The following is a 25515-nucleotide window of genomic DNA, read 5'->3' as shown; positions in this document are numbered from 1 at the left end:
GCCTTGTAGAGCAGAGAACAGGGAAGATGACAACTATTTCTCTGTCATGATGAGACATGGCTTTTGTGAGAAACCCAACTGTTGGGCCACTTCTTCTCCTGAAAGCACCAGCAGAGAACAGGACATCTGTGCTCCATCTGGATGGCAACTGTGAAGGAGAACGTGGATCTCCCTAAGGGGTCTAAGAATAGATGTGATTTTCTTTGGGATTGATGAGACAGAAACCCCAGAATATCCAGCAGCAGAATCTCCTCCCCAGGAGCATCCAGCACGCTCAGGGCTGTGCTTGGCTGGCTCTGAGGGCTCATGAGCAGTGGAGTCTCTGCTCTGAGAGACTTTATGCTCCCTAGTACCAGCCACAGAGGACTGGGACAAAAACCCAGTGAAAATTGCTGGGTAGGAAGCCCAGAAAAATGCTGTGTCCAAAGGGCAGATTGCTGAGGACTCCTGGAGAGCAAGGAGGTGCTTATTAATGTATTCCTGAGCTCAGCTTCATCTTCCAGATCAAGTGTCTGTAAGAGCTGATGAGTCCTTGAGCTGCTCCTTCCCAGTGATTAGGATGGCTGAAGAGCCCATTACCCCAGAGCACACAGCATGGCTCACTTAGAGCCTTGTGAGGCTGATCTAGATGATTAAAAAGTGAGACAAAAGCCACAGTGCAAGGCTGCAGCTCTCAGCAAGCCCTGCCTTGGCCAGGCCCTGCAGCTAAAGGGTGAATCCAAGCTGTCAGTGTAACACAGGATCAGCACTGCTGTGAACACCAGCTCACCTGGAGCTCACTGGGAGTACCAGGGTTTGTGGCAGGTCCTTTGGTGCCAGGGGAGGAGCTGCTGGCAGGCTGCACCTCGAGGGATGGGGCTCCAGCAGGGCCTGACACACAAACACCAAGCCTGAGTCTGTGCCAGCTGTGTGCCAGCTGTGTGCCAGCTGTGTGCCAGCTGCAGGAACAGCCTGAGGAGCCCCACATGAGCCAGGTGTGGAGGACCATGACAGCTCAGGGAGAGCCTTCCTCCTGGCTGCCATGGCTTTACCTTCTCCTCCACAGGACACGCTGGTGCCCCAGCATGGCCAGTTAAACCAAGCCTAACACAAACAGCCTAACCTAAAGCACCACCTAACACAATTCCCCACGCTCCCTCAGGCAAAGGGGCCAACAGCTCCCATGCCCACCCTGGGAAGGCAAGCCCTTGTCTTCCCAGTCCCTGGCAAAGGACAAATCACACCCTCTGTATCAGCATCTACAGTCTGTGAAGTTAAAAAGGCCACAAAACCACACACACAGAGTGTTAACCCCCGTTATCTAATCACATCTACAGCACACACAGCTCCATTTGTATTTTGTGCTGAAGGAAGTGCCACTGGCAGCAATTCTGGGTCACATCTGTCTGCAGGACCTCAGCAATCCTTCCTGGAGAAAGGTGAGTGATTTGTTCAAGCATTTTCTGCTTCCACAACCACAGAGGAATTTTTTTTTTCACAGATTATTAGTGGTTTTCAAGGACTTTATGGTTAAGCAAACAATAAGATGGTTAAATTGTCCAATTTCAACATTTGACTTTTTAAATGTGAAAGTTAATAGGCTGCATTACTAGAACCACTGTGGAGGAAAGCACAAAACCCATCTGGGCAAAAATCAAGAGACAATCAATCCAAGGGTTTTTAAAGCCTGGCTTTCCCTCTGTGGTAAGAGCAGACAATGCTCTGTACTGTACAGTAACACCAAAGGTTTATTAAACATATTAGCTGGGCTGATAATTAAACTGCTGATAATTAAAGCCAGGCTTGGCTATCTGCACCCAGTGGAGACATTGCCCTCCACTGAGAAAACACTTTGGAAGTGTGGAGCTGGAGATAGGGCTCTGGCACCAGGGCCAGTCCCAGCTGATAAACCCTAATCTACATAAACAAAGCAGACAGTAATGAGCATCAGGAGTTTCTAAAGGTTGTTATGACAGCAACACAAATTAATAGCTGCTTCTGCCAGCCCAGCTTTCCACCTTGTTCCCATTTTCTGCCTGCACACACCGAGCCAGCCCCTTGGCCAAGCCCCCACACCCCTCTGCACCAGCCCCTCTGCACCTACCTGTGGCCTTCAGTGCTGGTTGTTCCCCTAGCAACAGTTTTAACCTTTTGGCATGGATTTTCCCTTGGTAATGCGATTCTGCCACCACTGCTGAGGTAAAGGACATGTTACATAGTGTGCAGCATTTGTTCTTGTCCACTGAGTCACCATCACTGCCCTGCGTGGAGACAAAAACGCAGACAAAACAAAGAGGTGTGTGAGCACAGCCCCAGAGAGAAGGGAAGAGAAGAACATGAGGGAGGAATCGAGGCTGTCATGCCAAGGGGTTTCCCTTCCTCATCTCTCCCAGCCTTGTTCCTGCCTCATCCCAGCTGTGTCCAGCTTGGGGACACCTCCGGCTGCCCAGCACCTCCACCCTGCTCTGCACTGGGAGCTCAGCCTGTCCCCATGGCCCCCAGCCTGTCCCTCACCCTGTCCCCGTGTCCCTCAGCCCGTCCCTGTGTCCCTCAGCCTGTCCCTCAGCCTGTTTTTGTGTCCCTCAGCTTGTCCCCATGTCCCTCAGCCCGTCCCTGTGTCCCTCAGCTTGTCCCCATGTCCCTCTGCCTGTCCCTGTGTCCCTCACCCTGTCCCTCTGCCTGTCCCTGTGTCCCTCACCCTGTCCCTCTGCCTGTCCCTGTGTCCCTCAGCCTGTCCCTCAGTCCCTCAGCCTGTCCCTCAGCCTGTCCCCATGTCCCTCAGCCTGTCCCCATGTCCTCCAGCCTGTCCCCCAGCCTGTCCCTCAGCCTGTCCCCGTGTCCCCCAGCCTGTCCCCATGTCCCCCAGCCTGTCCCTCAGTCCCTCAGCCTGTCCCTCAGCCTGTCCCCACGTCCCTCACCCTGTCCCCATGTCCCCCAGCCTGTCCCCATGTCCCACGTGGCCCTGGAGCTCCTGGCACACCCCGAGCCTCCCTTCCCTCAGCCTCTGCTCCTCCTCTCTGGCTGATGGGGTCACACAGGCCCAGAGCTTTCCCTGCCATCCAACACTGGTGCTTCCTCCTGAAGCACTTTTTAAGAGACCCCAAAACACCTGGGGGGACACATATGGAGGGCACAACCCACTCTGCAGGTGGGAGAAATAAATGAACTGTCTGAAAGCTCTCAGGTCCCTCCAGCAGGATCCAATACAGAGTGGACACCTGACCCACCAATGAAGGTCATTTCCTCCCCCCCCAAAAAATCCACTTTTAGAAAAATGACTGATTTTCATCACTTTTTTGTTGTTGCTAACTGTAAATCAAACCTTAGGGAGGAATCTCAAGAGGTGTTTAGTACTGTTCTGAGTGTAATTTGCACTTCTTTTAAATAGCTTTCTCTCATGATATTTTATGCCTTCAAAGGGAAATCACTTGAAAGTTAAGAGCAGAGTAGAAAATTTCCAGTATCTATTGATCATCAGTGGCAACACATAAAGAGCCTCCAACAGAGCTCGTTTGAAAAGCTGATACACTTCAGTGTTAATGCACCAGGGTCTCTTCCTCTGCCAGGCCTGCTCTTCAGTGACATTTTTTCCTTTTCAACCTACTTTCTCAGCCAGACTGCAATTAAAAATAAAAAATTAAAGCCCCCTCAAAGAGCCCTCCAATACCTCACACAGAGCTCAGGGTCCCACAGACATTGACCCACAGTTGGCTGTGCAGCTCATCTGGGTACACCCAAGTCTCTGGGCCAGCACCTCCATGTGTGGCAGCCACCAGCAGCACAGGGGTGTCCCCAAACCCTTGGTGAGCCCCTCCAGACATGCATGACAGACTAGGGAGCAGAGGTTTTATTTTCAGAGCAGTTTTATGCACCAACACGAGGAATTTGGGCTGTGTTAAGAATTTCCCCAGGTCTGGATCGTCCCTTAGCAGCACCACTTCCCTTCCCTCCTCCACCACCCAAAGCCCTGCACAGAGCCAGAGGTGCTCCAGGTGATCCAGCCCTGAAGGGTAATTATGCCTTCTCATTTGTCAGGGGCTGTTTTACCTGAAACCCAAGAGGCCTGGGGGAAACTGATCCGGGTGTCTTTTGTCACCTGCTGAATGACACGGTGACAAAAGACACCCAGGGCTGTGCAGGTGCTGCAACCACACGGCTCAGCTGGGCCACAGGGCTCTCCAAGGGGCAGCTGGCTGCTCCCTGGGGGTGTTCTGCACCCCAGCCCACTCCTGTGGCATTCACATTCTCTGGAAATTCCCTTCACCCAGGATTTTTCTCCTGGGAAGCTGAGAAGCCTCAGAGAAAAAGGAAAACAATTCTTATCTCATTTGCTTCTCCTGTGTTTTGCTCGTCTGGAATGTGTTTGGAGATTGTTTACCCACAGGTGATTGTTTCATTGGATTCTGGTTGTTTTGACTCTTTGGACAATCGGTGCCAAGCTGTGTTGGAACTCTGGAAGAGTCACGAGTTTTCATTATTATCTTTTTAGCACTGTGTAAGCATCCTTTCTGTATTCTTTAGTATAGTTTAATATTCTTTAATATAATATAGTATCATAAAATAATAAATTAAGACTTCTGAGAACATGGAGTCAGATTCATCATTCCTCTCTGCCATGGGGCACCCCACAAATACAAAACAGTGACCAGGCACTGACAGCTCTGATCTGTAAATCCACCAGCAGCTCCTTAACCCCCTGCTGCCAGACCCAGCCAAGGGATATTTCTACATTCTGCTTCTGCAGCTTCCTCCAGCCCCTCCTGCCTGGCAAACCTTCACTACAATGCAGCACAGAAGCCACTGGCTTCACACAAACTGAAGCACAACAGAACACATCACTGGATGTTGGGGAAGATGAAACAGGAAAGCCTTATAAATGTGATTGCCTGGCAAAAGATTTTGAGAATACAGAAACTGTAAGCCAGATTGAAATGAAAGCAAGCTTTGAGATCCCTCAGTTACTGAACAGCTGGAAAACAATGGTGTGGCTGGCTGAAGGTGATCCCCTTTTGATGGAACAACACCCTCTGCTTGCAGACAGCTCCAAGGGGCAGAGCAGACCCTGCCAGCTTGGCAGAAGGGGCCCAAAGAGGAGTTTGTAGGGTTTAAAATGTAACACAGGATGGGAATGTAATGATTCTATAGGCTGTATGTAAATGCTGTAGGATTTGTATCTTGTACTGGATTGGTTAGTGAGAATCAGAATATTCAACACAGAAGACGATTTATGGTATTTGAACGGGAACCTCGCTTTTTTTCCCTGTTGCTTTTATTCTTCTCTCTCTCTCTCTCTCTTTTGGGCTCCTCTTTCAGTCCTGCTCTGAGCTGTGCCTGGCAGCTCCCAGCAGGGCCCTGCACTTGGCCCTTTGCAATAAACCCCAAATTCCAAGTCTTGGCTTCAGAGATCTCTCCATCCGTCCTACCCCAATCACTCCTACACCTGGAGTTACAGCATCTATCTCCCAGCACTGACATCTCCACTCTTTCCCTGCTCCAGCCTCATTTACAGGGCCTCTTTTTGTAATATTAGAAACTTCAGTCTCATATATCCAACAGAATTAACCTTGGTTATTTGGCTGCCTGTTAACAAGCTGCTAAAGGACATAATCCTCACACAGGCCATTCCTTAAGCAATCCACAGGAAAAGCAAGGATTTTCATTCCACAGACACAAATCTGCTGTCTTCATTTCCCAAGTTTTACTAAGAAGAAAAGATTATACAAACCCTAGAACACAGCAGTAAAAACCACAGCATTAAAGTGCTGTAAAGTACCTTTGAAATTTGAATTCATTTTTGGTGCATGAAGGTGCTGCTGTAAAGAGCTGCTTTCTGTGCTGCTCCATAGGAAATTCAGGTCATTTCTGTTCTGGAGCCTGTTTTTGCCATGGTACCAGCAAAAAGCAAGTACTAGTTCATGGAAGGTCAAGACATGAGGGTTTTCCCCTCCTCCACACCAAATCAAACCAATAATGAAGAGCACAATAATTGAGTAATCCATGGGAAGGTTACTTGTATAAGGCTTCTACTTCAGGGGTGTTTTGGAAATACAGGTTTTTTTGCAATCCTCAAACAGCAGCCAACCCCTCCCTTGGCCTCACAGAAAGGTCAGGAAGCAAATTCTGTCTCCAACCCCATTGCACTGAGTACCCACAGCTGCAGCCACCTCACCCTCCTGCTGCCACCTGGCAGAAGGACAGGGTGTTAGTTCTGTGGTCAGCAGAACACAAACCCAATGGCACTCAGCCATCTAACAGTTTTGATGAAAAAAAAAGGCTAATATTCCCTTTTTAGCTGCAGCTGCCTCTACACAAATTTAATTGGTTTTCATGGATTGTTTCTAATTCTCATTAAAGTCTCTGTGCCATGGCCTGAGTGACACTGCTGGGGTTGGGCACTGCACTGCACGTGCACGTGGTAGGGATCTCATTGTGCAGCATTTGAGACATCCTGAATAGTTCTGCTCACTCTAAATGCAAAGGCTTGTATAATATCTGATCAGCAACAGGCCTACTCTGAGCTGCAAATGTTGGCAGATTTTCCCTGCTATATTTTTACAACACAAATAATTTTAGCATTTAGGTCTGGCCTAGCCTGGCATTCACCTAGAACATGAGGACACGTTAATCCACCCCCACTAGGGCTGCCCTTGGGAAAAGCATCAGCAAACACAGAATTACATTCCTTCTCCACGTTGCCTTTCACAAAAGCAGTGGGAAATGGTTCAACTTTGACTTATTTGAGGTTTGATTGGTTCCCTGTCCTCCACATCCCATGCTGAGGTGCCCATGCAGCATGGGGCTCCTTGTTAATCATAATCCCCTTAGAGGACCCTGTTCCCCATCTCCATGTACCTGTCCATTGTAGTGCCCACACTGTTATTAATGACAGCAAAAATAATATATTTTAAAATATATTTATATATATTTTTAATATATTTATATATATATTTTAAAATATATATTAGTATATAAATATATATACATATTTTAAATATATAAATACATCAATATAAAAATAATATATTAATATATAAATTTAAAATATAATATATATATTAAAATATGTATAAATATATAAAAATAGATTTTTATAATATATTTATATTTTTATATATTATACACAATAAAATATTTTATTTTGTTAATAAAATCACTGCAAGGTCCTGCTGTGGAGGGGCAGATTGCATCTGCAATTGGCCTATGTGCAACAGAAAAGTTTCAATTTTCTGTGTGCAACAGAAAAGTTCACTAGAGTTTCAATTACTACGTAAATCAGCTTTCAGATTCCTTGGGCAAAACTTGCATGATTCTCCCTTTAATTACAAGATATCACACTGAATATCAACAGCACTCAGCCCCAGTCACACTGAACTGGTTTGGGAACCTCACTGCAGCAGAACGTGGGAAGGAGCCAAATGAATAATTCCCCATGAAGCCATCTCTTAAAAATTCAGCCTCCTCCTATCTATTGCCTGACAAATGGCTCTGAGCTGGTCCAGTTCCTCACCTCCCTTTGTTTATTAGAACACAGCAGAGGAAGCCAATGGCCAATCTTTAAACTTGCAGACTGAGAGCAAAGGTGAGTGAGGAGCCTTTGGATAAAGCACATCAGCCTGGAGGCACTGCCCCTGTCACCTGCCCCAGCTGCTCACCAGCAGACTCAGCCTGGTCTGGGAGAATTGGAAGAAATGGAGCAAGCCCTGAGTATTTGCCATCAGCACATTTTTTCCTATGAAAGAACATTCAAATAACTAAAAACACAATTACTGCTGCCGAGGCGCATAATAATTCTTGTGCAGTTTATTGAAAATTATTTCCAGTTACTTTGCGTTTCAGCTAATCTAAATGTTACCTCTGGGCACCTGATCAGCTGTGGCTGCAAGAGAGACAATGTTGTAGGCCAGAGTCAATGATGCACAAAGAAAGTGAACAAACAGGGCTGGGATTGTACCCACGTTTTCTGAGCGCAGCTTTTTGGCCGGGCAGCCTCCATCCACGGGGTGAAGCATGTAGTACAGGCGGACTTTGCTGGCATGCTTCCGACTCTGGAATGCAAAAAAACCACCAAAACTGGAGTTACAAGGAGCAAGAGGCTCTTTTGCTGTGCTCACCACACCAGCCCACAATCAGATTTCACATCCCCCTGACACACATATGCACCACTGGGGAAGAAAAGGCAGAGGGATCCAGGTGAGGAGCATCTGCACTTCTCAGAATTTTCACAGAGCTCTGCACCCACCTGAAACAAGCTGTGGGATGAAACCTGCTATTAGCAAAAGAAAAATGGCCCATCCTGGCCCCTCTCCAAGTCCTGTAGGTCCTCCAAGACACAGAGGGAGCAGACAGCCAGGGAAGGACAGCATTTGTTATCAGAGCATTTCCATAGGGGGGCAGATTGAAGGGTGGGGGTTACTGAGCTTCAGCCAGAGACACAACAGCACCCTGCAGTGTCAGAGGCACACACACAGACCAAACCCACAGCTCCTAAGCTCCTGGAGTGATAAAACATTAGAGGGGCAAAAAAATCTGTGTGTGAGTTGCAAAGATGCCAAGAGGAATCATTTTTAGGGTTCTGCTCCGTGGCACTCAGCTGGACCAGAAATGGTGCCCAGATGTCAAGAGTTAAAAGACAGCAAAGCTTCAGCCTTCTGTAAAACACCTCTCACCTTTCTCTCACCAAGACACAGAGGGAGCAGACAGCCAGGGAAGGACAGCATTTGCTACCAGAGCATTTCTATGGAGGGGCAGATTGAAGGGTGGGGGTTACTGAGCTTCAGCCAGAGACACAACAGCACCCTGCAGTGTCAGAGGCACACACACACACACAGACACATTTTATGGAAAATCCTTTCCTTAGGATTTTTTCTCCTGAGAAGCTGAGAGGCCTCAGAGGAAAAGAAAAACAATGATTATCTGCTGCTGTGGAATGCAACAGGAGCATCTTTGATTGGTCTCATGTGGTTGTTTTTAATTCATGGCCAATCACAGCCCAGCTGGCTCAGACTCTCTGGTCAGTCACAAGATTTTATTATCATTCCTTTCTATTCCTTGGTAGCCTACTGATGAAATCCTTTCTCCTATTCTTTTAGCATAGTTTTAATATATCATTTTTTAATATAATATATAAAATAAAATAATAAATCAGCCTTCTGAAACATGGAGTCAAGATTCTCATCTCCTCCCTCATCCTGGGACCCCTGTGAACAGCACCACAGGCACACACACAGACCAAACCCACAACTTCTATGCCTCAAGAGTGATAACACATTAGAAGGGCAAGAAATCTCCTGTGAGGGAGACACGAGCAGGTTTCAGAGCTGGAGCTCAGGGGCAGGTGAGGGTCAGAAGAGACAGGAGCTCCTCTGGTGACCCCAGCAGCAGCAGCCAAAGCAAATCCTTGGGACTGGCAAGACTTAAAGGAAGACTTTAAAGCTTCTACAGCAGGAGCACAGACATAAACCTTGAAAACCCTGACTTACATCAGGTCTTGTCTTCCAGCAGATGCAGGGGGGAAAAGCCTGCAGGCACAAAATAATGCACCCAGCATATGGGCAGCAGACACATGGGGAGCTGTTACCATGTAAATGTTTCCTTTGAATCACCCTTTCCAACTGCCCCAGAGAACAACAGCACTGTAATGTCATAATTCCACATCACAGAGCTGCAATTTGAAAATATTAAATTACCATTAGCATGTTCTGGAACATTCTTTTTCCTGTGGTATAAACTTGGAGCTAAATTTACAGGGAGCTATATTTGTATTCGCATGCAGAAATGTGACTGTGCAATAATTTTTTCCACAGAGCAAATCAGTCAAGATAAATAATGTCAAATATCTGTCCCCAGCTTGTCTCCCTGCTGCATTTAGCAAATGTGACCTTCCATGGTCAGAGCTAAGTGCAGGAAACCCCAAAGCTCCAGCTCTGAGACGAGCAGCCCAGACAAGCGACTGCGTAATTAGAAAATGACCAAATAAATGTTTGAAACGCCCAGGACAGAGGTGCAAAGCCACTCCTGAAGCGATGCTTGGCCTTGCACCCCACAGGGCCAGCCAGACACGCTGTGAAGGCAGCGTGGCCAGGCTTTTTTGGTTGGATTTCTTGCACTGACACCCTGCAGAGCAGTCAGCCTCCCTCGAGTCATCCTCCCCAGAGTCACGAGGCTCTTCCCTCGCCTGGCTCCATCCAGCACGTCACCGTGCCCACGCTCACACAGCCACAGCCTGCTCTGTTTGGAGGGCAAAAAAACCTGGGAGGGGTTGCTGGGTGTGTGCAAGCTGCAAAGATGCCAGGAGGAATCATTTTTATGGCCCTGCTCCGTGGCACTCAGCTGGACCAGAAATGGTGCCCAGATGTCAAGAGTTAAATGACAGCAAAGCTTCAGCCTTCTGTAAAACACCTCTCACCTTTCTTGGGGCAATTGCTTGGATTTGTGAAAGCCAAGGTAAAGGAATGACTTATGTTTGGCATAATTTAAAACTACACAGCTCCTTATGCAACCTTATTATCTTATGATCATAAAAGCGGAGCTTAAAATCATCCCCGGCCTCTGTGTGTATGTGCTGAGCATCTCCTTCCCTCTGCAGAGCAGAGGAAGCACAGCCCATTTGTCATCCACTTTATCTCTGGCATTTTCTACATTTACATGTGTATTTATCATCCCAACACCCCAGCAGGAGCACGGCAGGAGCACAGTGATTATTCTGAGCGTGCTGCTGGCAAACAGCACTGCGGGTTATCCTCTCCCTGCTGAAAACCTGCAGCTCCAAGGCACAAGGAGGGCAAGTGCCAGACACATGAGGGGACAGAGGAAGAATCACTAAAAGCAGCCAGAAAACTGGGATGAACTGGGATGAACTGGGATGAACTGGGATTAGGGCACCTCCAGCTCCCATTCTGACCCATCTCATCGCATCCACAAGCTTTAGGAAAGACAAAACCTTGCCACATCTGTAAATCCACAGGATTTCCATGGAATGAGCACTCATGGCTCCAACAGCCTCATTTTGGGTGCAAAAAGGGGGTTTCTGTGCCCCTGAATATTTCTTTTGTGCAAAATGTTACACCAAAGGCATTCTCACTTTCCTGTCTCTAGCGGGAATAGCACCTGTGGAAGAACCACAAAAAGGAGCTTGAAAACTGGGATAAACTGGGATAAATGGCATGAACTGGGATTAGGGCACCTCCAGCTCCCATTCTGACCCATCTCACCACATCCACAACTTTTAGGAAAGACAGAACCTTGTCACATCTGTAAATCTGTCTGTTATCCTCTCCCTGCTGAAAACCTGCAGCTCCAAGGCACAAGGAGGGCAAGTGCCAGACACATGAAGGGACAGAGGAAGAACCACAAACAGGAGCCAGAAAACTGGGATGAACTGGGATGAACTGGGAATTAACTGGGATTAGGGCACCTGTGGAAGAACCACTAACAGGAGCCAGAAAACTGGGATGAACTGGGATGAACTGGGATGAGGGCACCTCCAGCTCCCATTCTGACAAACTTTAGGAAAGACAAAACCTTGCCACATCTGTAAATCCACAGGATTTCCATGGAATGAGCACTCATGGCTCCAACAGCCACCACAACCTCATTTTGGGTGCAAAATTCTGTGCCCCTGAATATTTCTTTTGTAGCTGTACAAAGTGTTGTGCCCAAGGCATTCTCACTTTCCTGTCTCCAGTGGGAATAGCACCTTTTAAAGGCACTAAGTCTGGTTTAATACTGCAGGCTTGAAAGCCAGCCCTGACTATTCAGGGAGCTCAGTCTGTTTTCACACAGCTGCTGCAGAGTTCTGCATTGCAAGCTCATTTGCTACTGTAAGGCTCATCAATAAAAGTAAATAAACGGATCATTTCTATCTCTATCAAATCTACTCCAGTACAGAAGATCGTGGCAGAGACAGCAAAGTTCTGGCAATTCAACCCTAAAACATAAAAGGGCAGAGCAGAGCGAAACTGTGCTATGAAATGCAATTTGGTTTTGCATAAATTGGGTTTTGCAGCACGCTGTGCCTGGAGCAGGCAGTGAGGTCCCTGTGGGAGCAGTGGCAGCTGGCAGGACCTGGAGCTGGTTTGGGACACAGCCCTGATCCCCCTGTTTGAGGGAGGGGCTTCTCATCCCTCATCCCACCCTGAGCAAGAACAAAATATGTTGTCAAAATTCTTTTTCCTTATTTGCATTAATGCCTTGAGCAAGCAAAGCATCTCTTAACAGAAATATGGATTTTTTTGATGTTGGAATGGACTTTATTGATCATCCAATTCCAGCCCCCCATGCTGCCCAGCCCACCTGGCCCTGGATGGAACCAGCTCCCTCTTGTAGGACAAGCAGGGTACATTCAGATTTCCTGGCATTTGGCTGCATGGCTGGAAAAGGACAAAAAGGCTGAAATTACAGATGGACCAGTGGCTCTGGGGAGGACTGACCCATCTCCCTTCACTGAGGCATTACAGCCCAGGGGTCAGCAGGCTACACAGACACACACACAGCTCTTCCCTGCTGGGGTCTGGGAGAGGAGTCCCCTCAGAGCTGAAGGGCTCAGACCCCACCATGGCCCCAGAACTGCTCCCACTTTGCACCACGATTCAAGCAGATCCAGCAGTCTGAAACACTTTGCTTGTGAGAGCCCTCTTCCTGTCTCCTGCCATCAGGCTCAAATCAACTATCTCTGCAGCTTCCCTCAGGCTGTGCTAGCACATAATCTCATTTCCCTGTTCCCCATATATCCCTTCATCAATCCTTGCTCCCTCCTGTGCTGGCAGCTTGATGGTTTTGGGCAGTTTAGCTTTCTTCTCCTGCTCCTCTTCCCCAGCCAAAGGCCAGGAGCACGAGCACCAGCAGAGACACAGTCCAGAGATGAAGGAAGGAACCATGGCAGCCCCAATGGCTGCAGCTTCTCTTAGTCTGCATTAAACTCTTTTTCAGAAGGCCATTGGTTGGGTTTTAATCCTTTTAGTGTACACTGTGTTGGTTTTTTTTGTGTGCTGGCAGCTTCTTAATTAAATTGCCACGCAACACGCAGCCACGTGATTATACCAATTTTATTATCTGTATTGGCCCTACTTGTAATCTCATCAAAGGAGAGAAAGTTATTTTGGCTGGCCCACTTGCCCAAACCTTGTGCAGAAACCCAGCTCCATGGTCCTGCAGCCCCTTTTCCTGAGCATGCTGTGCCCAGGAGCTGTGCCAAGCTGGACTCCCTGCACGGCACCCCTGGCACTGCCATGCCTGGCCCTGTGCTTGCTTCCTCCTGGAGTCTTCCTCCTCTTTCCCATGCCCCCAGGGTCAGCAGTGACAGTGCACAGCACGTGGCCAGCACACTTCAAGCACCCACTTGTGAATTACTGGACCTGCTAACCTAAACTACATCATTCTGGAATTTGTAATCGCTGCCTAACAACCTCTTCCAAATTTCTACTGGAATGGAACCAATCTATTTCTTCCTCTATGATATAACAACATCCTCTGCGTTTTTTAAATAGACAGGAGAAGTATTTTCAGCAAATGCCTTCCCTTTTCTGCCTCTACTACCCACACAACAAACATTGTCAAGATCCCTGTGGTTCGCTGCAGAGCTGAACTCCCCGGCTGTTATTCCAGACACTGCTGGATGCCAATGTCCTTTTTCTCCCTTTGTAATTTTTGAAAAGCCTCATTTATAATTCATGGTCATTTCTATCAACCTCCCCTTTTTCCTCCACGAGTTAATTTTTTAAAAAGTGTTTACTCATGCTTTTGCCTTCCTGGGCACACAGAAATGTGTCTGCAATTCCCGAGTGCTCAGCTGAATTTGCACCCCCATCAAACCAGCTGCTCCAAAGCAAAGAGAGACACATTACTCCTTTGGACATTGATTTGTTTACACATTAAGGCAACTACTGAGGATCTATTTAGCCAAGCAATCACTAGCTCCACTTCCTTATATCTGCTTATTCCTGGTATCATTCCACCTGGATGGCCAGGCTGACTCCAAGTGGGGATCCTACACGTGAATTTTCTGTCTCAGGAATCACCATTTCAGCTGTGATCTTTAGCTTTACTGCTTCCCACATTGGTTTTGACTGTAGTCAAAGTATCCCTTGTCCAACACACTGCTGGGTACCCTGTGGAGAGGAAATCACTCTCCTTAGAGGCTGTGGTCAGAGCAGCATGGCAGGAGCAGCTGGGCTCAGCACCTGGGGCCACCACAGGCACCTGCTCCTCCCTAAACCCACTGCTAGTCCCTCCTGAGCCCCTCACATTCCTTCTGCAGGTGGATCTTACATCTACACTAATGCAACCATGCATTTAATCCATTGGTATTATGGGATTTTTCCAGGCAATGTACCTCCCTGAGCAAACTGATTGAGCTGATGGTGTCCCTGCTCTTGGCAGAGGTTGGACTAGACCTTTAAAGGTCCCTTCCGACCCAACCCATTCCAGGATTGTGTACACATGCCAAGGGAAAGGGGATGCAGGGATAGAGTGAGCAGGCTGGGAACTTCTGATATTGTAAATCAAAGGCGACTCCGACAAAGGGGAGAGAGAATGATGCATCTGACTCCATGGATATCAGAGGGCTAATTAATGACTTTATTATACTATACTATACACATTTCACCTGAACTGAATCTGCCCTGCACTCACTCTGCACACACTGCACAGAATCTTGTGACTGTCCCCTGACAGTCCTGACACACACCTGGACCTGACAGGCCAAGGAAACAAAACATCCTCACTTTGGGCAAACAATCTCCATATTGCATTCTACTTTGGCACAAACACAGGCACAGCAAGTGATCAGAATTGTGTTTTCCCTTTCTCTGAGGTTCAGAGAATGTGAATCTCAGAAATCCTTGGGAAGAATTGTGCCTTGCTTTTCTCTGGGAAGAGAAACGTGGCAACACTTCTGATATGTGCTCCCCACAGCAAGCTCAATTCCTGCTGCTCACCTGCAGCTCGGGTCCCCCATCCTGGGTCACTCCTGGGGGCTGATATTTGAGGCGTGGGTGGGCTCCACTGTGGGTACAGCCCCCCATCCCAGCAGCAGCAGGCAACAGAAGAGTTAACACAAACCCAGTGCACACAAGCTGCCCCCCAGCCCCACGGCAGCAGCGCTGCTGCTCCCACCCCATCCCCATTTGATCTGTGTGGAACAAATCCCTGCGTCAGTGCCAGTCACTCCTGAGCGCCCGAGCGCACGGGGGCGGGTCTGTCACAACACACACAGAGCTGCAGAACTGCTTCCAAACACCCAGAACCCTGATCCAAACATGGGCTGGGAGCTTCAACAATGAAGACAGGCAGGAGTGAATACCTGGAACAAAGAGGTGCCCTCCTGTGCAGCAGGATCAGCAAGAGATGCTGCAGGAACTCATCTCCCAGGGATGCAGGCCAGGGTTGAGCCAGTGCAACCTTTCTTTGTTTTCATTCCATGTAGCTTTAATGTGACATCCCTTATGCCTCCCCACTACTGCTAACCCTGGGGTCCCAATTTCCCAGTGTGTTTTACTGCTGCTCTGAAGGACCTTTTAACTTCAGCTATTTTTAGACAGCAATAGGTCTCTGTGTGCAGAGGTGCCTGGGAAGGGAGCTGTGCACAGGGCTTCATCTGCTCTGCTACCACTGCTGTTTAGCAATAGATTTTGACACTGGGAGTGCATTAAAAATAATGCTCAGCCATTAATGTTGACAACAGAGCAGTAACATAGAGCCTTGTAAAGTCCCATCCCATCTCCACTGGCTTCCAGCACGATGCAGCAGCAGCACAGCATGCAGAGAGAAGCATGAGCCTTGTGCCCTAAAACCCTGGCACCAACCTATCTGCCTAACACACAATGGGTGGCCACGTTTTCCTCAGTATATTTTAACTGGGGCTGTCACCACGACACAAACCACCAAGGAATATCCATTCCTGCATGTGCACACACAAAAAAAACCAACCAGAGCAGCACCTTTGTCATCTCTGCAACACAAATGTGCCCCCTTTAGCTTTTTCTCCTCCAGCCAAGGTTCCTCTATCCAACACCAGCAGGATCTGCAGGGTAACAGCAGTGTCTGAGCACCCACCAAAAGCTGTGGCAGAGCAGATTCCAGCAGTGGTGGGGAAGGACATGGCAACAACAGCTGAGGTGTCCCCTCCTCCTTCATCCTCTGAAGGATTTACATGTCACTGCCACCAAAAGCAAGACAATATGGCAGGTGAGCAGCAACATACAACAGAGACCATGGGCAGCAAATGTTCCGTTCCATGATCACTGACACACAACAGCCCTGTGCAGCCCTTCCCTTCAGCTAAAGCACATCCTTTCCACTCCTCCACCCTGGAAATGCTTGCAGCATCTCACACAGGGAGCTGGGAGCAGAAACATACCCTTCCAGCTCCTTGCTTTCTAGCACAGCATTTATTTTGTTAAATAGGGTATGTGCTCCTTGCAGCACATTAATATTTCAGACACAGGATTGCCTCTCTGAGCACACACATCTTGATCCTTAAGGCACTAATGTGCCAATAGTAAACAATGTTTATTATTCCTTCAGACAAGCCATTGCTTTACACGTTTCCAGCCAAGGACAGCCCAACTGGAGGCAGATTAACCCCAGCACCACTCCAGCCCTGTGCACACAAGGAGCGCTGATGAGGCTGTCGATAGCACTCGCCTGCTTTGCTCTGGAGACAGAGTGAGAAATTCCATAGGGCACAGCTCCAGAGAGCAGCCAAAGGGCATTGGCACTTGATTTGTTCTCCCCAGTTTCTTCTGCATTTCGATTTTCATACGCTTTGCCCTCCCCTGCTGCTCCACCACAGGCATTCAAGCAGCATTCCCCCATCCCATAAGGTGACACTTGCACGGGCCCCTCCTGGGCTGCTCTTCCTCCAGACCTGGCATCTTCCTTCATTTAAAATGGAAAAATAAAGCACTCTCTGAACACCTGAAGCAATAAAGATTATGGAGGAAATGGAGAAGAGCATTACAGCAGCTTGAGGAGCAAATGTGGTGATGAATGTGCAGCTCAGGGTGAAATCTGAGAGCAACTTCGTATATGAGGTAATTTTTCTGCAGGATTTTCAAGGGGAAACATGAAAATAAATGGTAACATCTTCCTAATGGCTGTGAACACTTCCACATAGAGATGAGGACTCAGAGCTAACTAAGAAACCTTAGCTCTCTTTGTTTCAGCTTTTTAATTTACAGAGCAGCTCACCAAAGTGATTGAAACAACCTCTCTCAAAGACAGAACTGGAAGGAAGTGTTAAATTACAGGTAATCCAGAGGGAATCCAGTGCCAAAGAGGCTGGAAGCTCCAGAGGACGGGAAAGATGCAGAGATACAGAAAAGAAAAACCTCATTTCTGCAGCACAGACTTCCAATGGCATTGCAGCAAGCGCAGCACATTGTCACCCCTTGGACCACAGGGTGTGAAATACCCTCAGGTGTGAAATACCCTCCCTAAACCCTGCCTGGCCACCTCCTGCAGCCATCCAGCACCTGCAGCACATGCATTCTTCACCAAACAGCCACCCTGCTCCCTTTTGTTCCTCCCGAGGAGGAAAGGGCAGCCAGGGGAGCTCAGGGATACCTGGCATCCAGGGATTGTCTCAGGCATCTGTACTTCCCCGCTTTATTCCAGAAACAGAAGTGGGGAGAGAGTTTTCTGATACTTCAGGGGACAAATTAAGGCAGTAATTTGCTTGCAGGATTAAAATATGCAAATGCACACTCCGTTGGGCACCAACAGTAAGGTTTGCCTCATCCCTCACTCACAGCTGCTCAGCAGCAGCCCCTGGAGATACTCAGAGCACTGCAGAGTGAGCTGGGCTCCTTAATTTGGGAGCCAAATCAATACCCCAAGGCTCAGCTCTGTCCTGGGGTGAACCCTTGAGGGGAGGGCAGGACCTGGCACTTTCAGCAGCATGGAAGGAGAGCCAGGGTGCATCGGACACGTCAGACAAAGCCAGAAACACAGTTGCATGAGGCACATGTAATAAAGGCAGTTATTTGCTGTGTGTCAAGCTGGAAGCACAAAGTGCTGCAAACACTCTGATCCTTTTGTCATTTTTCCACTACGCTTGCCCTTGGAAATAATATCACTTAATACTGCGTGACTGACATAAAATCATTTTTTTATTCCTGGCAAAGTAGCAGAGGAGAAAAGTTATTGGTTGGTGATTTGGAGAAGGAGATGAGACAGCGATTGGAACTGACTATTCCTGTTTGGCAAGATAAAAACGTCCCCCTTTCATAGGCTGCTTCCCTCTATTTTCTTACAGAGAAATGTCTTATTTTGCATGCACAGAGAGCCAGGATTCCAGTCCCTGGCACAAGGGCTGCAGAGCTCACTTGACTGCGCTAGTGAGGCAGTGGATCAATTCCCTTTCTCTCCAGGCTCTCTCAGGAAGGATAAGGGCACTGCTGACCAAAACAAACCCAGACAGAGCCCTGCACCCATGGGTACCCAGGGTGGCCACCCCCAGGGCTCCTGGAAAATGATTTGCACAACATTCAGTCTTCTGAAGTTGATATTTCCCCTATGAAAATAATCAGTTTTTAACTATACGGCACTTTCTAAAAGTAAGAAGAAAAAAAAAGAAAGGTGTGAAAATTGTGACCAGCTACTTTATAATTAGAAAGAAACAGTGAATTTTACACTCCTGCTATTAAGTAATGGCCTACAGCAAGGGCTGGCAGTCTCAGGCAGGATGGAGCCCCCAACTCCACCTCCCTGGAAAACCTCAGAGCAGGTTTTCAGCCTCTCACATGCCTGTGGGGCTCTTGGGACCAGGGTGCCAGAAAGTTACCACGAGAATGAGCATCACACTTGGGAGTGGTGACCAGAACAACCGCCCCAAAGGGACACTGAGAACAGCAAAGTGTGGCACAGCCACAGGGCAGAGGCACTCCCAGCCTCTGGGCCACAAGAGGGGATCCTAGCTAGTCTTTACAGCTGTTCTAGATTGCAAGGCAGGATGTATTTATTACCATCTCAATGGCAGTTGGCTTTTGTCAAGTCAGCAGTTTTCCTTATCTCTCTGAGTGACCACAAACACTCTTCCCTCTGGGGAGGGGACATCTGCTGATAAGAGGCCATTGAATGCCACTGCATAGCTGATAAGAACGGCAGCATCCCACTGGGAGATGTGAGCCCAGAGGGAGGAGCCAAGCATTCCTGCCTGGATATAATCTGGAGATTCTGGAACACCAGCCAAGCATTCCTGCCTGGATATAATCTGGAGATTCTGGGACACCAGCCAAGCATTCCTACCTGGATATAATCCAGAGGTTTTGAGACACCAGCACGGCTTCTGCACAGGATTCCCCAGAGGAGCAGCAGCTGCCTCTCCTTCCCCTGGATCTTCAGAGGCAGAATCCATCCTTCTCTCCAGGATCCCTGCTCCAGCAGAACCAGCCCTGGCACTGCAGGAGGGCTGAGCCACAATTCCAATGGTTCTGCTGCCCACACCCTGACCCACAGGGTGTCAGGCTGGGTTCTGACTCTGGCACTGTTGGTTTAATTCACTGCATTGTTTATTTTATCCTTTCATTTTCTTCTCTATGAAAGAACTGTTACTTCCTGCTCCCATAGTTTTTGTTGCCTGAGAGCCCCTTAATTTCAAATTTATAGCAAGTCAGAGGGATGGGGTGAGGGGGGGGTTCATTTTCTCCATTTCAGGGGAGGCTCCTGCCTTCCTTAGCAGGCACCTGTCTTTCCAAACCAAGACAACACCTCACTCACTCCAAGCCTCCTCTCTGTGTTATGTAACCCAGCAGCAAGGTTTGGGAATGACATTATTGTGCCCAACATCTCAGCGTCTGCTGGGATTTCACAGCGGATGACAAACGAGCACAACACCTCGCACTAAAATATACAACAGAAAACAGTGTTGTTTTCCACATTTCAAAAACATCTGCTATGAATTAATGATTCAGCTCATACCTACAGTGACAGGCGCAGAGGAGACGAGATTGGCTGAGCACCCTGAGGCTCACCAGGAGCTGCTCCTGTGTCTGCAGCACTGCTCCTGCCTCCTGCAGGCAGAATTTGGCATCCACACTGCCCAGTATCAGATCTGGAAGGTGTCCCTAAAACTGCAGCCTCCAACTTCACAGAGTTGCCAGGGATCTCTGCTGCACACAGAGGGCAGCCAGAGGAGCAGTTACAGAAGAGCTCCTAAGAAATTCACCAAAACAGACATGTAAAGTGCCCTACAAGCACACGTACATTCTTGTTCCCATTGTTAATTAATGCAGCACAGCATCCTCAGATCATGTACATTAAGCTTCCTGCACATCCTCTGCTGGCCACACAATTGTCTCCCTCGTATAATAACTGCAAAACACACAAGTCAAGCCTGGGGTAACTTCATCTTCCAGGTCCCTGTGCACAAATTCTGCATCTGTTGGAACTCTGCAGACACTGGGAGTCTCCATGTAACCAAAAACACAAGCAAAGCACTCCCCTGAGTACAGAAATCCCTCATCCCCCAGCTCATCACACAGAATCACAGAACCATTTAGGTTCAAGAAGACCTCCATGACCACCAAAATCAAATTATTCCATATTATCCAAATATCTGTATTATCTCTATTTTATATATTATGAATATACAGAGTTAATATAGTTTATTCTCCATATAAAAACTATGTTTTATAGATAATGCACACATGCATCACTTCTGGAGTCCTCCAGGACAGGCTGGAGCATCTCACATGCTCCCAGGGGAGGACAATCCCTTGTGCACAGCCACAACACAGTGACCCTGCACCTCCTCTGCATTTGAACCTGAGAATCTCTGTTCAAAAAGCCCCTCACCCTGGCAGGATCTACACCCAGGCAGTGAGTTTCCTTCCCTGAAGGATTTTACAGCATCATATCCCTCCATAATTTCCTTCTGGTTTAATAGGAATGTATTTAAGTTTGTTTTGAAGATATGCAGTGCTGTTAATTGCTGTTCTAACATGTCTCTAATAATCCATCCTTTCTAATTATTCATTGCTCACTACCTCTTAAGTGCTTAAATACATTCACAAATTCTAATCTATTCTCTGCACAATCAGTGATTCCTACTCACCAAACCACAGTGCAGCACATTTAATACAACCCGAGCTTGTTTTTGCTGCACTCTTAATTGCTCTCCTTGCTAACTGTGCTTCCTTCAGTCCTGATCAAATTGCAGGCTGACTTGGCAAAAAACAGAAAGAAAAAAAAAAAGCCAGACATGCAGCAGACACCGCTGCAGTGACATCATCACTGACCGAGTAAGCGGAAAAACAGGAAAAACAGGAAAAAAACCCCAGGAAAAACAGGGAAAAAAACCCAGGAAAAACAAACAGTAAAAACAGTTCTTCAAATGCTGAGTCTTCCAAGCAGAACTGAAACAGTGGAGTGAGACACCAAGAACATCCTACCTCGTAATGGGCCACGCGCTGGGACTCGGAGATCAGCTGAGCACTGCACACCTTGCAGTAACTTTCAGTGAACAATTCTTGGTCGATGTCAGAGGATTTCATCTGTGCATGACAGAGAGAAGAGACAAGAAGCAGAATCAGTCACACAAAGCAGGCAGATGTGTCTGACAAGGCTCCTATAGAGCCAAGGGCAAGGCAACAGTTGAGCCAAAGCAGTTCTTGTCACCGTGACGGAGTGAAACCAATGTTGTGCAGGTGTAAATGTGACACACAGTCATATTTTCTGGAAAAATCCCTTCACCCAGGATTTTGCTCCTGGGGAGCTGAGAAACCTCAGAGAAAAAGGAAAGCAATAATTATCTGATTTGCTTCTCCTGTGTTTTGCTGCTTTGGAATGTGGTTGGACATTGTTTATCCAACAAGTGATTGTTTCATTGGTTTCATGTGAATTGTTTTGACTCATTGGCCAATCAAGGTCAAGCTGTGTTGAGGCTCTGGAAGGAGTCACGAGTTTTTATTATTATCTTTTTAGCCTTCTGTAAGTATCCTTTCTGTATTCTTTAGTATAGTTTAGTTTAGTATTCTTTAATATAGCATCATAAAATAATAAATTAGCCCTCTAAGAACTTGGAGTCAGATTCATCACTCCTCCCTGCCACAAGGGACCCCACAAATACAAGTCCCCCCACATCCCCAGTCCCTCCCATTCGGAGTCCCCAGGTTTATGCACCAACAACCCACGTCAAGTGCTCATTCCTCACCCCAGGCAGTTCCCAGGGACCAGAGCAGGGCCCCTTTGCTGCTGCAGAGGGAGACACAGGTGTGCCCAAGCACCAACCATCCTCTGAATGCCACAGACACAGCACAGGTTCCTCAGTAGGGCTGTCCAGCCCTGACATCCACAGGTGAGCTACTGGGGAAGGGTTGCTCTTCATCACCTTTCCTGTCTAGGAGCACCAGGCACAGAACCAGCTCTGACAGAGATCCCTCATGGCACAAAACACGCCTGACCATTTGTTATACAACAGTAAAAGAACTTATAAAAGCTTTTATAGAGAAGGCAAACAGCATCACAACCTGGAGGAAGGTGGTTTTAAGCTGGAAGAGCCCTCTGTTGTACTTCTCAATTTAGATGTGGAAGAGAATTGTTTGGATGATTTACTGGGCTGTGCTGTTCCCCAGCAGCTGTTTAAATATTTATGTACTCCCCAGAACTTTCTATGAGGACACTTGCACCTTTAAAACCAGCTTGCAGAGGGCTCTGATTCACAGGAACACATTGCTCCTCTGTCCATAACCTCCTCCTTGTGCCACTGCAGGTGCACAGATCTGAACTCACAGTCAAGGGGTGGATCAGGAAGGTTCAGGCTTAAAACAGTCTGAACCCAAGCAAGAAAGGCTTAAAACAGTCTGAACCCAAGCAGAGCCAGAAAGCAACAGAAGCAGCTGCATAGAGAGAATATTCAAAACCAACCCTCCTATGCAAAGTAAGAGGGAAAAGAGAGGCTGGTGCCTTCTCATTAATGCCAAGATAAAATCTATTAATTCACAATCATAACAAACCTGAGCATAATGAAGACTGATAATACAGGTTTTATAGAGCTCATTCCACTGACTGGGAAGAAAAATAACATGGAAATGAAGAGGCAATGAGATCTCATTAGCAGACAAAGCCAGGTGCAGAAGGGCCAGTCACTGCTGGGCTGTGCAGCACAGCTGGAGGTGCTGATGCCAAATCCCAGCTTCCTGCCACCCCACAGTTATTGTTATTTATATTTTATGAAAACAAGCAGCTGAGCTGACACCAGAGACTGCCAGCCTGGAGAGAACAGCTGGCCCCGAGCTCCAGGAAAAGGTTTGCTCAGGTGTTCTGGTTTACCAGACAAAAACACTGATCTCAGAGCTCCTCTGCTGCTGCATTTGCTCTTTGTTTGATTCTGCAAAGACATTTCCTTGTTTTCTCTTGCTATCTGCCTAGTTTTAATCCTCATTTACTCTGTCCAGAGAGATGTTGCATTGAGAAACTTTCAAAGACACCAAAAGACCCTTTTAGGAATACAAGAAGTGTTGCAAAATTGCATCAAAGGCAAAACAAAGTGGGAGGAAGAAATCTCACTTAACTCCAACAGATTGACACAAAGCCAACCAAAGAATCTCATTAAACTTCAATCCAGCAACCAAGCCAGAGACAGGTAACACCACCTTCATTTGCATGCAGCCTGCAATGCTAGTACAAGCCCTCATTGCAAAAATCAGAGTAAATCAAAAGCTTCTCAGCATTAGTTCAGCATTCTGTGCCCTGATAACAGAGCCAAAGTCTATTTTTCTCAAATGGAATCGTGTGTCCTCCTTTATAGCAGCAGGGGCTGAACAGGCTTATCCAGGAGCTGCATCTCAGGCATTTTCTCTAAGCAGCAAGTTCTGACACAGGTGTGGGACGTGCTCCCCTCATATCACAGGCTCAGCACCAGGAGAACACGGTGGTTCTGCTGATGGGGTGACTGTTGTGCACCACGATTCATGTGTAAATATTCAAATTACCTAATAAAAGTCTCTCTGGAATGGGAGAGCCTCACATAACACACCCAGAGCAGAGTCACATGTGACAGAAGCTCCCACTCTCCTGCCTAACCCTTCTGTGGGTTAATCCAAGCAGTGATTTATTAACTTCTTCTGCCTGCAAGTGTGATAAAGGGAGTTCAGAAGCAATTAATATTTATGTATTTCTAATCACTTAATACCACTGTGACTCTCTCCCTGCCCACACTTGCCTAACTGCTCCAGGACTGACCAGCCCTCGGCTGATCTCCCCTCACAGCCCATCTGTCAAAAGGCAGCAGGGAAGGGAGGGGTTTCCCTGCCATCAGCTGTGAGGGACGTTCAAGGGCAGCCACAGGTGCTGAGCAGGGTGGGACACGTCCCTGAACACCCTCAGAGACTTTTCTGGCTGAGAATTGAAGAACTAACACGGGGTCCATAACCTTGGCACTGGGACACAGACTGTCAGAAGCACTTGAGGTATAAATATCTGCAACTCCTAGCGTCCTCTTCCTCAGGTGGGGCCTCTCCCAGAAACGACAATGGCTTTGTGGGGTTTATTATGGCCTCGTGTGCCACACTCCAGAGCCAAGTCCCCTCCCTGCTCCAGATCCATGGCTCTGCACACGTCAGCTCAGCATCTCCAGGAATGGCTCGGCGTGTCACAGGAGACCTCGTCTGCAGCACCTTGTGCCATATGGTTGCAATTCTTCTCAGCAGTTTCAGTGACTGTAACAGCTCAATGAAAAATCAATTTCATCAGACTGACGCCAGGTTTTGGCAATGTCCAAGGAAGGTGCTAACTAAGCTGCACTAAATTTTAGAGGATAGCAACTCACAGCTGACATCAGAGACATGTGCAAAGCCAAATTCCTTTCTAAGGAAATGCTTTGCACCAGCTGAATGCCTCCAGGTGGGGTCACACGCTAAATGTGTCCCTGTCACACAGGAGAGTGCTGGAAGTGCCCTGGAATTCCTGTACACATTCATTTTTTCTATTGCCCAATCGAGGACAAGGAGTGCCACAGAAAACACAGGGTTCAGCAACTTGGTTTTCTCCAGTCAAGAGGAGAGAAGAAAAATGTGGTCTCTTACCTGATTTACTCTTGAAGGGCTACAATCACTTTTTCCAAAATTAACAGCCTCCAAAATCTCCACCCCAGAGCACAAGAGAAGCAGCAACTGAGCATGTGCACAAATGCCAAATGCAAACAACAAGCCAAAAATTAAATGTCCTGATTTTCATGTTATGAATTATTTGTGGCTTTTGCTGCTGCCACTCTCCCATGGATTAACATCCCGTGTAACACCTCCTGTTTTTGTCTGTTGTTTAATTTGTCTTGCAATAAAAAGAAAAAAAGCCTTTACTAATAATTAATGTGCTTTGAGCAACTCTGTCACTGCACTTACATCGAGGCATCTGAAGAAATGCAAAACTGCCTTTTGAAGTGCCTGATTTCCCAGCACGACAAGACAATGGCTGAGCCTGTTCCATGAGTGCAGTTCTCCTCCTGTTTCTATTGCCTTGAGGCAGTCTGGGTGCTGGAGGCCACAGCAGCCAGGCAAAGGGCTGGGATGGGGCAGCCTGGGCCAATTCTGAGCTGCTGGT

The 25515-nt window shown here is 47.6% G+C and overlaps 1 protein-coding gene across 1 annotated transcript in view; it reads right to left on the bottom strand.

Annotated features, from left to right (window-relative positions):
- Window positions 1-25515, bottom strand: part of ZMAT4 (zinc finger matrin-type 4) — a 52413-nt gene that overhangs the window by 16417 nt on the left and 10481 nt on the right. Inside the window, exons 2-4 of the mRNA XM_071454776.1 lie at window positions 21369-21470; window positions 7935-8024; window positions 2084-2240 (exon numbers count right to left, since the gene is read on the bottom strand). Of these exons, the coding sequence (XP_071310877.1) occupies window positions 2084-2240; window positions 7935-8024; window positions 21369-21470 (349 nt within the window). The remainder of the gene's footprint in view (window positions 1-2083; window positions 2241-7934; window positions 8025-21368; window positions 21471-25515) is intronic.

This window comes from Agelaius tricolor, unplaced genomic scaffold (genome assembly GCF_023055355.1).
Source record: "Agelaius tricolor isolate 1412-34295 unplaced genomic scaffold, bAgeTri1.0.p SCAF_41, whole genome shotgun sequence".
Classification (NCBI taxonomy): Eukaryota; Metazoa; Chordata; class Aves; order Passeriformes; family Icteridae; genus Agelaius; species Agelaius tricolor.
This window is presented reverse-complemented; position numbering and strand designations above follow the sequence as displayed.